This window comes from Cynara cardunculus, assembly GCF_001531365.2.
Source record: "Cynara cardunculus var. scolymus isolate 2C chromosome LG 3, CcrdV1, whole genome shotgun sequence".
Lineage (NCBI taxonomy): Eukaryota > Viridiplantae > Streptophyta > Magnoliopsida > Asterales > Asteraceae > Cynara > Cynara cardunculus.
In genome coordinates, this window is record NC_037530.1 from 38,314,446 (window position 1) to 38,329,119 (window position 14,674).

At 34.9% G+C, this 14,674-nt stretch overlaps 2 protein-coding genes across 2 annotated transcripts in view; one reads left to right on the plus strand and one right to left on the minus strand.

Moving 5' to 3' along the window:
- LOC112510212 (malonate--CoA ligase) overlaps positions 1 to 4,328 on the plus strand; it is a 9,855-nt gene extending 5,527 nt beyond the window's left edge. The window contains 8 exon segments of the mRNA XM_025115546.1: positions 178 to 270; positions 379 to 456; positions 1,031 to 1,126; positions 1,594 to 1,684; positions 1,774 to 1,847; positions 2,232 to 2,411; positions 3,653 to 3,706; positions 3,931 to 4,328. Of these exon segments, the coding sequence (XP_024971314.1) occupies positions 178 to 270; positions 379 to 456; positions 1,031 to 1,126; positions 1,594 to 1,684; positions 1,774 to 1,847; positions 2,232 to 2,411; positions 3,653 to 3,706; positions 3,931 to 3,978 (714 nt within the window). The 3' untranslated portion in view covers positions 3,979 to 4,328.
- Positions 4,329 to 6,487: 2,159 nt separating this feature from the next.
- On the minus strand, positions 6,488 to 10,238 carry LOC112509991 (protein NRT1/ PTR FAMILY 1.2-like). The gene is made up of 4 exons (XM_025115235.1): positions 10,133 to 10,238; positions 9,739 to 9,956; positions 8,407 to 8,954; positions 6,488 to 7,852 (listed from the first exon to the last, which is right to left on the minus strand). Exons 1-4 carry the CDS (start codon positions 10,218 to 10,220, stop codon positions 6,916 to 6,918), a joined length of 1,791 nt encoding a protein of 596 aa, XP_024971003.1. The 5' UTR covers positions 10,221 to 10,238; the 3' UTR covers positions 6,488 to 6,915.
- Positions 10,239 to 14,674: the final 4,436 nt, after the last annotated feature.

Genomic DNA, 14,674 nt, shown 5'->3' on the forward strand with positions numbered 1-14,674 from the left:
TTTAATACTAATATCGCTTATTTTTTTCAATATTTTATAATATCTTCAAATTTATATTTCATTAAAAAATAAAAAACATTTTATTTTTCTCAAAACCACATAAAATCGCATTATAACATCGATAGACACAAATTATAAAACGAAACATTAAAATCAAGATGTATCTTGTTGCATCAGATGTGTGGATCATCAGCTCTACCCCTGCCCGTCATGCAACAGTGGGAGGAAATTACAGGACATCGACTATTGGAAAGATATGGCATGACAGAGGTATCCTTACAAGTCATTTCAGATTTCATTCTAGCCGAAAAGAGATTCATCAATAGATGGTTACTTGACGTTCATCTTTCTAATGATTATGTCTCGTTGATCTTATAGTTTGTCATGGCAATTTCAAATCCATTAAAAGGAATACGGAAAGGAGGCACTGTAGGCAAACCCTTTCCAGGTGTGCAGGTTAGCAAAGTTTTCAATCTCGAAAAACTCGACTTAAGAACAGGCTTCTTTGAGCACTATAAGCATGCTCACGCAAGATAGATTAATGTTTGAAAAAAGCTTCACACAGGTTTGGTAGTGAATAAACCTTGTATGTTGACCTTGATTTGGGGGCAGGTTCCTTTAGGAACCTAAAATTGATTAGGAACCCAGGAACCGCCCACAACAAGACACGAGTCATATCCATCAGGAATATGGATATGTTATTCGTTATGAATGTTGTAACATATTCATCATGAATGTGTGGTTCATGATGAATAACATGTCCATATTCATCATGAACTTGTTATTTGTGATGAATATTCATCCTGAAGAGGGACACGTGGCGTGCTGTTGGCGGTTCCCCCTAATGGAACTTTCCTCTGGTGTTTATGGTGTATAATCTTCTCCTAGATTGGCAAAAATCTGGGACTTTGGGATTCATTCTTTAAATTAAGAAAGTAGACAAAACTTGTAATATTAGAAGGTAGGATATCGATCATCACTAGCATAATGTGTTACAGAGAACTTGACTACATTTTGTTGTTGGTAATAGGTCAAAATTCTTGCTGAAGATGATGGTGGTGAGGGGGTTGGTGAGCTTTGCATCAAAAGCCCTTCATTGTTTAAGGAATACTGGAAACGCCCTGAGGTAAGCCGTCGAGTTAGTTTTACGCGAAATCTCACACAGAACATGTTGGCTGCAAATGTTTGCCAAATCGACAATTATGTTAATAGTACTCTTTGTCCTTTTAATAATTATCTATCAGATCCCACATCTGTTGGGGACAGGAACTAAGGTTGCCTTATAAGGGACTGGATACCTCCTCTATCAAACGTGTTTAAAAACCGTGAGTCCACGTATGGACAAATCAGACAATATTTGGTACGGTTGGCCTTGGAGGCTACATTATCCCTTCAAGGATCAAAGATTATAATTCAATCTACAGCTTCGGGCTATTTTACGTTTTGTTTTGGTTCTTCTTGATGCTCATGTCTATTACCTATGCTAATATATTACCAAGTTATCAGTTCAACTTATTTATACGAATTAATGCTTACAAACTTCAAAATGCGCTTTTTATGTTTCTCACTATGCTGCATGTGTGTACCTAATAGGTAACCAAGGAGTCATTTATAGAGGGTGGCTTTTTCAAAACTGGTGATGCCGTTAAAGTGGATGAAGATGGATATTATGTAATTTTGGGACGTAAGATTCATCCACTGTTCTCACACATCTATGGTTTTGATTTTCTTCTCCCGTCGAAGTATTGTGACACTCCTATGTCCTCCAATCAGGTACTAATGCTGATATAATGAAGGTCGGTGGATACAAGTTGTCAGCATTGGAAATAGAAGCGATTCTTTTGGAAGTAAGTTCCCTTCTCCATCTAATATCTCTTCTGATCATGCATTCCATGGTTTCCGAGACCTATATCCAAGGCACACCTTAGATGGGTCTTTTGGTTAAATGACCTTTTGACAGATTCTCTTTAAATCCATGACGTTTTGACAGGTTCTTTTTAAATCCATGATGTTTTGACAGTTTTGAAAATGCCTTTGCTTAACAGAGGTATGCCTCTTCCATATACAAAAATGCCTAAAACCTATCAGAAGGTCATGGATTTTAAAGGAACATTTATCAGGAGGCCATTTAGCTAAATAACTCCACCTTAGACGCACCTCCCTAATAGTGATAAAATCGGACTTGCATACACACACACACATATAATCTAATGCGCTCCCTCCTTGCACAGCATCCAGCTGTTTCAGAATGTTGTGTCTTGGGGTTACCGGACAATACTTATGGAGAAGCCGTCACTGCAATAATTGTGCCAGATATGGAGATAAAGAAGGTTCGTGAGAAAGATTTGAACCCTGCTATAAGTTTGGATGAACTCCGAACATGGGCTAAAGAAAAACTTGCACCATACAAGGTACAGCACCATAATCTTTTTCATACATTGTTGCTTTTCATGTCAAAATTGCATGGACACCTTCCCATAAATACTATTTTCTTTTAACTTCTTTATTACTGTTAGAGTCCCAAATCAACTAAACTGTGATCGTTTCTCCTTGATATATATATATATATATATATGTATATGTATATGTATATGTATATGTATATGTATATGTATATGTATATGTGTGTGTGTGCGTGTGTGTGTGTGTTAGAATCTCTTTCTCAAGGCCTCTTTTGGAGTTAATATGAGGTTCCACATAGAATCAAGGTCTACTACTTTAGGGACTCAACACTAAGGCAATCCATAATTCTTTGGCCCCTCACCTATCTAGACCCCTCCCGAAACTCTTAGGACAATTGGTTAGTTATGCATGACTGTTTGGTAGTGGCTTAATGATATAGAAAGTGGCTTATTCAGTAAGCTTCTAGGGGGAGCTTTATGCACAAAACCAAGTTTTTTACAAACATGCCCCTCCCAATTAAAAACATGCTTTTCATGTCTGTTAAAAAGCCCTTCCAAACAAAAACTTTTTCAATCTACACAGACAAATTAATCCACACAGACAGCTTTATCCATACAGAACTTAATGAAAAATCAACCAAACAGCCCCGAAGTTGACCAATGATGCTATAATTTTCACATTCTGAAGTGAGCATGTAGTATGCTTTCCTCGCAGTCTTTTTTTGCATATTATCAGCAATTTAATTTAATGTTTTTCCCCAAGAACAAACCTTGGATCAAATAGTAACATAAATCCTATGTGACTAAAAGGTCGGGTCCCTTTGCAAAGCGTAAAGTAAAGACATCATAAATACTTATCTCCAACCGTAACAAAGTTGAGTCGTTTTAGTGCACCAGGGTCCCCCTTTATCAAGTTGATAATTATATAGTCTCACCGACTATCTGTAGTCCAAAACCAAACGAACCCGTTATATCCCTTTTGGAGGTGGAGTGCGGTATGCAGATCTGACATCTATCCCAAAGAATAAAACAGTTGTTTCTGTGAAAACCTCAACTTGTGAAAAGTGTCACAAAAAGACATGATTTGCAAAGTTGATTAAGAAAAAGCATTAACATACAACTAGAAGCTAACCGTCTGTAGTCTATATATGTTACAGAAATTTATACATATATTTCACATCTTAGATGAAATTTATTTCTAATTATTATCAAAAAATTACCCGTTACTGATCTTGTGTTACCATCTCCAGATACCAACCCGATTATTTTTATGGGACTCGCTCCCTCGTAATGCCATGGGAAAGGTAAAATACCGTATTTGTAACCGTTATGATCTTATTCATTTGCACATCTACTTACGGAAAATGTAACAAATGAACTCACACACCCTTTTCGTCTTTGCTGAGGTTTGAACCCCAGATTTCCTAGGAGGCCAAAGGCTCAGATCCTGCTAGGCCAAAGGCCCTTTGGTTGCTTAATGTTCTTCTACAACCAAAACCTAATGAATCATTTTGTGTGTAACTTTTAGGTGAACAAAAAGGAGCTGAAGATGAAACTGGCTGCTGAAGAACAATAAACCGATTTTATCATCGACGAAAGATGCAACATACCGTTTGTGTGTAATCTATGTTAAACGGTAAACTGCATGCTCTCGTCGATGGTAACGGAGATTTTATTTTCTCGGCTGTCGGTATTCCTGTTAGGGATACCGCTGTCAGAAAACTCTACATATAATTTCCTTTCGAGTTGTTAGAAGTTAACGATGATGTGCTTATTATGGTAATGTTGGCTTTGATTTATATGATTCTTGTAATTCCTCGTTATTTAAAAATTGATAATATGGTAAGTTTCGAGAACAGAACAGGGATCACTGTTTTACATTTGATATGATCTTTATATGAAATAGACAGGAACATAAGAATAAAATGGAACATGCATGTTTGATCCCCATCCCATGAAACAAGGTGAAACAAACTTATATTTTATTAATATATTTTCAAAGTAAAACCTAATTATATTTGAAAACATCAAATTCTTTCTTTACATTTTATCAATTCTTTAAATTTTATTTATTGTATTTTATGGTTTTTTGTAGATTTTCACTTTACTGTCATCAAAATATTATTTTATACAGTTTCTATATTTGTTAAACTTATATGTAATTTATTAAATATTAATAGTAAACTGGAATTATATGAAGTTCATATTTTTTGTGTCATTTTAATTGTCATGATGAAAACTTTCTAATAATATATTTTGTTATAAAAAATATTTATTTTACTATAACTTAATAAAACACATAAATTAATCAAAATATAGAAAAGATAGGGTAAATTGGTCATTTTATTAGTCATGTCATTTGTTATGTTTTGTCCTGTTCTGCTATGTCACGTATGATCATGTTATGTTTTATTGTGTTCCGCTATGTTGTATCTTGTCTAGATACCAAACGCATCCTAAGTCAGGGATGAACCCATAAATTTTTTCAAACGGTGACACCATTTGACTATAAGAAAAAAAAAACTACAGGGAATTTTTTTTCTCAAACATTGACACCATTTGACTAAGAAAATAACACTAACACGATTCGAATTTAGGTCTAGGTGGAATAAAAGTCTTGCAAACCAACCCTACCAAATGAAACTTGTTTTCATTGTAGTTTCAAATACATAATGTGACACACAACAAATTAATACAGTTGCACCTTTCATGAATCTAATTTTTTTTTACTTTCAGCAGATGAATAATACAGAGGCACGTGCCACCATATGTCCAACTATAGGTCCGTCCCTACCCCAAGTGTCTTAACAATAAGGAGGTTGACAATCATCTGTTAAAGCGAGATCTCCGATTTGAATCCGAGCACCACCCGTCTGGCTGTCTTTATGATGATCGTAAAACCAGTATACATAACCATAATTCTTATCCAATTAAAAAAAAAACAAAAGAAGTTGGATTATAATATTGAGGAATTATTATCATGGCTTAAGAGGAATTCTAGCTTCTACTTACTATTTTAATCATCACTTGGATAATCACATGTTCTCTAATTATTATATATATTTAATTATTTATAAGTTTATTCTTTTAATCATTAAACATTGTTTCTTTTTATTTATTACTTTGAGTAATAATGAAAAAGACTTCAATTAATACGTTATTATGTAAATACAGCCGTCCTTTTTAGCCTCAACCGTTGAGTGAGTCAAAAAATACCTCCTTATATTAATGTTATTGGAGACAGGTTTCATGTGAGGCGGCTGGTAATACAAGAAAATAAGAATCTCATATAACAACTATTCAGCACCATAATTTCATCGTAAACAATTATATTTCATTTTATGCTATATCATGAAAGTCTTTTAATCATTCTGACCACTTAATCATTCTACATCAAACTATTTAATAACTGTAAAATAGTTCGGCATCAAAATTCCTTTTGAAAAAAGAAATGATAAGTAGGGCCAAACCCCCAAGTTTTTGAACCACCCCCTGAATTTAAGGGAACAATTTTAGCTTGATGATCTGTCTTTTACAAATAAAGGAATGCCCCTCTGTCACACCCACATATCTTGGGGACATCATATGGATTATTGTTCTTGTTTTTGTCCATTTTATATTTAACCTTTTTTGGTAATTATTAAATAGTTTGGTGTAAAATGATTAAGTGGTTAGAATGATTAAGAGACTCTCATGATATAATGCAAAATGAAATATAATTGTTTGGTAATTGTATACAATGAAATCAAGACTCTTGATGGTTAAGGGAGTTCCAAGATACAAAATCATTCAGAGGTAATAGAATCATTAAGAGGCAGACTTTTTTTTGCCAAACAAGATTCACCTTTTAACGATTCAGATGTTGCCTCTTAATGAACTATTAAGAGGTAAACAAACAACTCCTTAGGTTTTTTTATAACCGTGGGTTTTCAGACTAGCTTACAAATACAGCGTACTGACTAATCTATTCTGGAATCATCGCAGTTGAACCATTTATGATTACAAGGGTTTTGACAACACCTGGATTGACTATAAACAATCTGGTTTTAACAACAAATTTTCCACTACATCCACTAAAAATTTAATCAGTACGACACAATTCAAATGGTTTCTGAATCCATTACTTTTTCATTTACAACACAATTAATTAATTCATACAATTCCAACACAACCCTATTTGCAACTTCAAACAAAAACCTTAAAAACACACTTAATATTTATGTTTACAAGTATATTTCCGAGTTCGATCGATCCGACCGATTACGACATCCGTAATACAAAAACTACCCGACGAAACCCGTTCTATGGACACCACAAACAACTTGTCTTCCCACCTTTCTATCATCATCAAACATCAAACCAAACACAACCTAAACAACATTCCCCATTCCGAAATCGATCCATTGGGATCGCTTTCGTGATTCACCGACACCCCCTTTTTTTTTTCCCCTTCAATCTTTCATTAGGGTTCTTGAAAAACACCTTATATTTCCAAGATTTTCTTGAAAACCGATCACGATGGCAAGCTAGAAAACAGGCTTTGCCTTTCGTCTGCTACGGATCTCGCTCGTTGCAACTCCTCGGTCGAGTCTTTACTACTTTTCGTCTCCTGTTTCACCAATTCGTCAGCACAAGGGCCGTAAGCCCAACTGCAAGCCACGAAGTACAAAAGGTTCGCGAAGCTCATTATGGCTAGAACCCAATAGTAACTATCGTAGCGGCCTTGGTTGATATTGGTGGCGATCCACCCTTCTTTACGACCATCTTTCGTGAGCTTTTCGATCGTGCTAAGGATCAGGCTAGCCAACAAGTTAGCCACAGCCATTCCTAACAAGAAAAGAGAAGCAGCAATGCTCGACATGCTTTTCGGGAACTCCGAATAGTAGAATTCGTTCTGCCCGATTGCACTAAAAGCTTCTGCTAATCCATGGAGGCAGTATTGTGGGACCAACCACATTGCTGACATGGCGACAACGGTTTGAGGGCTGTTGAACAGCCCTTGTTCGATTGCTTTCTTTCTTCGAGCATGTTCAACAATGGCGGAAACCACCATGGCCATGGAGGAGAAAACTAGACCGATACCCATTCTTAATTTGACGCCAAGATGGACTGGTTTTCCTCGGAGTTTTGATGCGAATGGGAGGATAACACGATCATAAAGCACGACCCAAAGTGCTAATACCGCGATCGTGAAGAAAGCGAAGGAGCCTGCCGGAATCTGGAAGCTCGATCCAAGGTGTCTATCCATGGTGGAAGCTTGGATTACAGGAAAAGAAGATTGGCTCACGTTTATCGACATCATGATTCCCGAAGACCATAATGGCAGAACCCGGATCAGTGATTTCAGTTCTTCGATTTGCTCAACCGTGCATAGACTCCACGGATCGGAAGCAACTCCATCCGCGGTCAAGTCTTTCGGGTTCTGAATGATGCAAGCTTTGTTCAAGAACCTACATATAAATCTCACATCTTTAGCCAAACTTGTACAATTGTAATCCATATGGGACTCAAAGTGACCACAACCAAAAGAACCATTACAACAAAACCAGCTTTAGCGAAATATGTCTAAATGTCTTAATAGACTGTTTTATAAGGCGAAACAGTTGTTTGAACCTATAAAGCTGTCTATTAAGACATTTGTTTGTTAGCAGCTTGATGAGCTTAATGGGACTTTGGGACTCAACTTATTCAATCAGCCAAAAAGGATTTTTTGAAAGTGGCTTAATGATATAGAAAGTGACTTATTCAATAAGCTTTTAGGAGGGAGCTTTCTGCATAAAGTCAAAAAATTATCCTTCCATCTAGGGAAAAAACCCTCAAAACAAAAACCTTCTCAATCTATACAGACAAATTAATCTACACAGACAACTTTTATCCACACGGGACTTAACGAAAAACCAACCAAACAAGCCTAAATGTCCTAATATAGGACCAAACAATTAGAACATTTAGACACATTTGGCGTCCTATAAAGCCGATTTTGTTGTAGTAAACGATGATATACCTTAATTTTTTGGTGGGCACGGCATCGGGTGAATCTTTATGATGATTCCACGCATCAGCATTCGGAGGCTGAGATGGGAGTTTTCGGTTCTTATAAGCAACCACAATCACTTGTATGAAGCTAGTGAACAAGCTCTTTTTAACTTTCATCTTCACATACAGAGTGGAAGCAGCAAAGAACAAAAGTGCAGATAACAACATAAGAATCGCAGGAACCCCAAAACCCACCTTCCAACCGGCATGATCTTGAATATAAACGATACCCGTAAACGCAATCAAAACCGCAGTCGCAGCAGCAGCATAATACCATCCAAAAAAGCTCTCTAATGCCCTCTCATTATTGGGATTGTTTTTATTGTCTATTTGTTCAGCACCAAATGCTAAAGAACATGGTCTTACACCCCCTGATCCCATTGAAATGAATATGAAGGCAAAGATCAAGAAAGCATATTGAGAATGTGTGGCTTGTTTGCAGGTTTCAGTTAATTGATTGCAAGCAGGTGGCTTTAGATTTGGAACCATTGTTGTTAACCATAGCAGAAACATACCCTATAATCACAATAATAAACAGGATAATTAGCATTATATGATCCATGATTACAATCTTTAATCAATTTAGAGCTAATGTAAATGATGTTTTTAATGATTATTAGACAAAGAGCCAGGTTCACGGGAAAACCGCAAAAAAAACTGAGGAACACTTACAATTGTGGGAATAGTCTAATCAATTTCATGAATTATTAGAAACTACCTTATCAAATTCACATTTTACCTGATCCTCAAGTTTCTAGCCCTAAACTCATAATGGCGAGAAATATATTATTTTAAATTAAATAATTTTCTATTGAATGGGACATTCTTTTACATCGACTTGGTAACCGTTCATCTGGACATAAAAACTAAGAAACCGCTTCAAATACTTGTACACATACATACAGTCCAGACGAAAGGTTATTGGGTTTTTACGAACCTCCCTAACTAAGCAAGAACCTTAAAAACAGAGTTTTAAAAGAAAGGGGTTTCTATCAAGATTAATGATGTAGGTCAAGTGGACCATCAATGGCAGAAGTTGCAGAACCACTATGATGTTTTCACTGGATGTCTGTGACCTAATTAAGTGCCTGCCCTCTTGGGCTAAATTCTTTTTGTAAGTTAATATGGTCAACGTCAGAAAATACTGTACAAAGATAAAAAAGAAACAACGTAGGATTTCACTTATAAATGCAAGATTTAATTCTACAGTGAATTCAACCCAATATGACTGATGCCATTTTGTATTCTTGTTATCAAGAAAAGCAGATTTAGAAGCAGAAAATGGAGTTGAAAATGTTACCAAAAGGGAGAATAAGGAACCCAAACCAATGGTGAGAAATCGACCCAAGTATGAATCTGAAAGAAATGCACCCAAAACAGGAGCAAAATTGGAAGCTGCAGTCCAGAGAAAGAGGATGTTGGTGCCTTTAGCCACACCAATCTTGTAATCACTAATCAGATAAAGAATCATATTGGGCACCAAACCATAGCTAGCCACCTTCTCAAATGCCTCATTTGCTGCAAAAAAGAGATTCAAGATTCAAGAAAACACCCAAAACCCCAAAATCAAAAAACAACAGCAAACTCAGATCAAATCAAACACCAGAACTTCAAGATTCAAGAAACCCATGTTGTGAAAAATGCAAAAGGTTTCAAGATTCAAGAAACCCATGTTGTTAAAGGTTCAAGAATACCTATGATGAAGGGCATGGTGACTAAACCACCTTTCTTTCCTGTGGAAAGCTGTCTGTGCTGGTTCAGCTCTTCCACTTGCTCCCCCATTTTCTGTCTGTGTTTCAAATCTCCTTTCACTAGAAAAACGATATGGGGTTTTGCCCTTTATATAGTGGTGCTAGTTATGGGTTAATAGCCATGGTTAAAAAAAGGGGAAACTGTTGCAATTTGGATATGATATTGCTCAAGAATGGTGAGGAGATGCGTCAGAGTGAATATTTTAACAATGAAAACACATGGGGGTTGAGTTTTCAACGAAAAGTCCAATCTCCACACTGCTATTTCTCAGAGTGAGTGTGTGATAAGAAAAGCCATGGTTAAATTTTATTTGTTTTTTTAATTTATTACTATTTTTATCAGGATATATAAAATGGGTTTCTTTTATTTATTTATTTAATTTCCGGTAAATGAGCTGAATTTTACTGTGGTGGGGCTGCATATGGGCTTGAATCCATGTGCATGTACGTAGACTTCAGTCCCCACCAACTCATGCCTCGAGGCTCGAACTTAATCAAATATTATATATATATAACCATTATAGGTTTTTAAATGCAATAAATAAACTGACACACTATTCTCATTTTTTTATTAGGTTTAAACCTCTGACTTTTTAAAAAGCTACAATATCATTAGACCGAATTCTCTTTGGTTATATTATAGGTTTTATATCACACAAAATATAATATATGATTTATTTGTTTTTAATTAAATTAATTGATTTTTATTTTTAGCAAGTTTTTGAGTGAAATGATTGTTAATTTTGAATATGATGATAACTATTATTAATTTAGACCACAAATGTGGTGTTTGATTGGTTTGAGCTTGACTCCAAATGTCAAAAGTATCAAGAGGTCACATGTTCAAATCCAATAAGAAATAAAAATTCTCTTGTAGCCATGGAGGTTCAAATACGGTGACTTTGGACTATCTGCAAAGCAAGTAGTCGTCATGAGATTAGTTAGCTCGCATAACTGGTTGGATATCGAGGTTAATAAAAAAAAACTATTATTAATTTATAGACTGGAATTTAGTTGTTTATTATGTTGATGAGACATTTTTTATACTAAATTTTGAATTTTGGAAATTAAAAATCGAATTTCAAGAAATTAAAAAAAAGGTTTAATTTAATTTTTAATGTTTTTCTCTTCAGGCTTTTGGGATTCGAGTTTTCTCATGTTTCATCCCATCGAAGTTGGGACAAAATCTCACTTCCAATCCAATTTTACCCTTTTCAAGCTTTGATATATTTTTTTATATTTAATAATATGTATTCTTAATGATTATTAAGGTCGCGAGTTTAAATCCAATGAGAAATAGAAATCTTCTTGTGGTCATGGAGGTTCAAGTGTGATGACTCCAATCTACCTGCAAAGCACGTGGTCATTCTAAGGTTAATTAACTCGCATAACAGATTGGATATTAAGGTTAATAAATTGATTATAATAATTATTAAGTTGATGGTATCAATTTCAATTTACAAGGATTTTTAAAATATTTTAATTACGTGTTTGGGGAAACAAAATATTTAATCAACAAATAAACATTTCTTAGTAAGATAATCAAATGATAACCATAAAAAGGTTACAAACACATAAGAACTGATATAAAAGTATTTTTTTTAGTGATTTCTTTCATCAAAACTGTAATATAAGGTATTAGTTTCACACATGTTTGTGTTCACCTTATGAAAAAATTACACGTGAAACTTTTTTTTCACTTAGTGAAACGAAAAATATACGTAAAAAAGTTCCACATGATGTAACAAATACATGTGAAACCATCACATCATGAAACAAATATATGTAAAACAATATCATAAATTCTAACTTCTGACATGTAGCTCATTGGCAAGGTGGTGTAATGATTTTGCTCAAATATCTTAAATTCTAGCATTTGATGGAAAAAATCATGTAAATTTTTTTAAAATCAGTTCTCATGGGTTTATACTATTTTTATTAGCATGTCGATTAAGAACGTTTTGTTTGTTGGTCCTTCATAAGTTTTTTACCGACTTTGCCCCTGTTTCATCATCCTTACTTGTCGCTCGTTAAATGAAGAGAAAAATAAACAGCACCATTAAAATATTTATTTTATTATTATTTTTTGAAACAAAGTTCTGAACGGATTTCAATTAAAAACAACACCGAAATAGAAAAGATCAAAAACGATTTAAGCCCACACATATCTTCGTCACCACCTTCGACAATGCCCATCGCCTCCACGTGCACATTCATTTTCGACTTCGTCACTTACCATCATGTCCCTGTTATGATTTAAGTTATTCCTTTTGCTAAAATGAAACAAAGGTCAAGAACAAATCTCACAACCCTCGTTTTCCATCAACAATCGTCTTTTTTGAAGCTCAAGGTTCGTCCTCGGTAAGTATGCAAGCGTCAAGATCTTTCCAACAGTTCCAGTGATGTGAAAATCAAAAATATATGTTAATTTTTCTAAATTTTATTAAGCCGATATGATAAAAAAGAAAGTTGACAATATTGTGCCAGAAAACTTATACACCCTATCTTTGTACTAAACAATTGTCAACAGTGCCATTTGCTTATCTTTGTGCAATTATCGTCCCTGTATTTTGTGGAAACTCTGGATATCGTCCCAAAATTTTGAAAATTACGAGGACCATCATTGTGGTTTGTATTTAGTTTTGAAAAACATGTGGCTGTCAGGGCTCTTGATCTTTTTCCGTGAAGTGCTCCACATGCAAGTCAGTGAAGGCAAAATCGGTAATTTTGCATATTCTTTTGTAGTTTTTAGTGTACACGTTTGCAAAGCACATGTACAAATGTTCTAAAACGGTTTTAAAAAAACAAACACCCCTCCCCCATCATCGACGTCCCTCATTCTTTGACACCCCTTCACCATTGTGCCCTCCTCATGTCGTCTCTATCCTCACCTCACAAGGATAAAGTGGGCTTTGTGGTTGATATTAGCATGCATAGGTTCGAATCCAATTTCTTCTAGTCTTTTCCCGTATCCCCTGAAGCTAAGACTTTGTTGTAGCTTTAAGAGATAGGAGAGTCCCTTTGCACCTTAGCCTAGCACCACAAAGGACTGCCACCTTTTTCTCCGTCGTTGATCTCTCATTTCTCTTCTATTGTAATCATCTATCTCCTTCGGGAAATGGGTTTTCAGTTGGGATGGAAATGGAGGGGTTATCATGGGTGGAAAGAAGTCAAGAGGATTGGAGGATGAATCTTGTGATGTCGTCCACCGACATTAGGGGTACGAGTTACAGCTGTCGACGCCAAGGATGGAAAGATGGGATGAAGATGGAAGAAGTCACGTCAGGGGCCGATGTGGGAGGGAGGGTATGTTCAATGTTTTTCCCCTTCCTTTTTCAAACACTTTAAACAACGTATACATATGATTTAAAGACATGTACACTATCTTTTTCAATCAAAATGACAAAAAAAAAAAGCTCATTTCACATAACAAGCACATAAAGACACTCAACAGACCTAACGACAACAGACGAAAACAACAGCCAAATTCAAACCACAATAATACCCTTTCTAATTACCAAAACTTATGAACGATATACAGATTCTCGACAAACCCAGGGATGATTTACGTAATTTCCTCGTACTTTTTTTATAAAAGAAATACAAGTACACAAATCATTAAAATTTGCTAAATAAATATACTAATTTTGGAAACTGTTGAAAAGTCAACGCTTGTTTAATGCAATCATTAATAGTTATTAATTATGAGGTAATTAAGCATCATCAGGTATAATTAATTATTGAAATATGGGTTTTTTGGTGTTTTGTCACATTGGATTGGACACCCAAATTAAGAAGGGCTTTTATGGTACTCCCAAGATGCAAAATAATTCCTTTGACTTTTAATCATCGTATACTATGACGTCATGTCCCTTATTTCCACGTCAGCACAATCAGTCGTTAATTAGTTACTTTTGGACCTTTTAATATGGGTTTAATTTAAGGTTATTCATTCATTAATTAATCCTTAATCTTCTTTTAATTATTTGGCGGCCCAAACAAAATGGGTTTTATGCCGCTGCGTTTCCACACCACAATCAACAAAGCTTCATGGTCAATGTTTTCGTCTACTTTTACTTTTTTTTTCTTAAACGGTTTTATATTTATTGATTATGTATGTCTTAAAATACGTATCTATATTTTTTTAAATATATAATATTTATATACGAAAATTAGAACAAATAAACAGACTCACCTTCTTCATCTTTGATGAAGTTTGAATCTTTGACTTTCTAAGAGTCCAAAGACTCACATACCGCTAAGTCAAAAACCTTTTGGTTGGTTATTAAAAGCAAAATTGTCATTTACTTAATTAAAAGATGTAACAATCACCATGACGTGTCATGCCTCAAGATTTGTGTCTCATGCCATGTTAAACCTATGGCAAAACATGGTTTATGTGCAAGTTTTTAACGTGATATTTGTTTTTTCTTACATTTATAATGTTTTATCTGTTAGTTTTTAATATATATATATATATATATA

Excerpts from the sequence above, each read along its gene's own strand:
- LOC112509991 (XM_025115235.1), bottom strand. The coding sequence starts at position 10,220 with ATGGGGGAGCAAGTGGAAGAGCTGAACCAGCACAGACAGCTTTCCACA. Across the intron at positions 9,957-10,132 it reads CACCATGCCCTTCATCATAG|CAAATGAGGCATTTGAGAAG; the intron begins GTATTCTTGAAC and ends TCTTTTTTGCAG. Across the intron at positions 8,955-9,738 it reads GTTCCTTATTCTCCCTTTTG|GGTATGTTTCTGCTATGGTT; the intron begins GTAACATTTTCA and ends TTGTGATTATAG.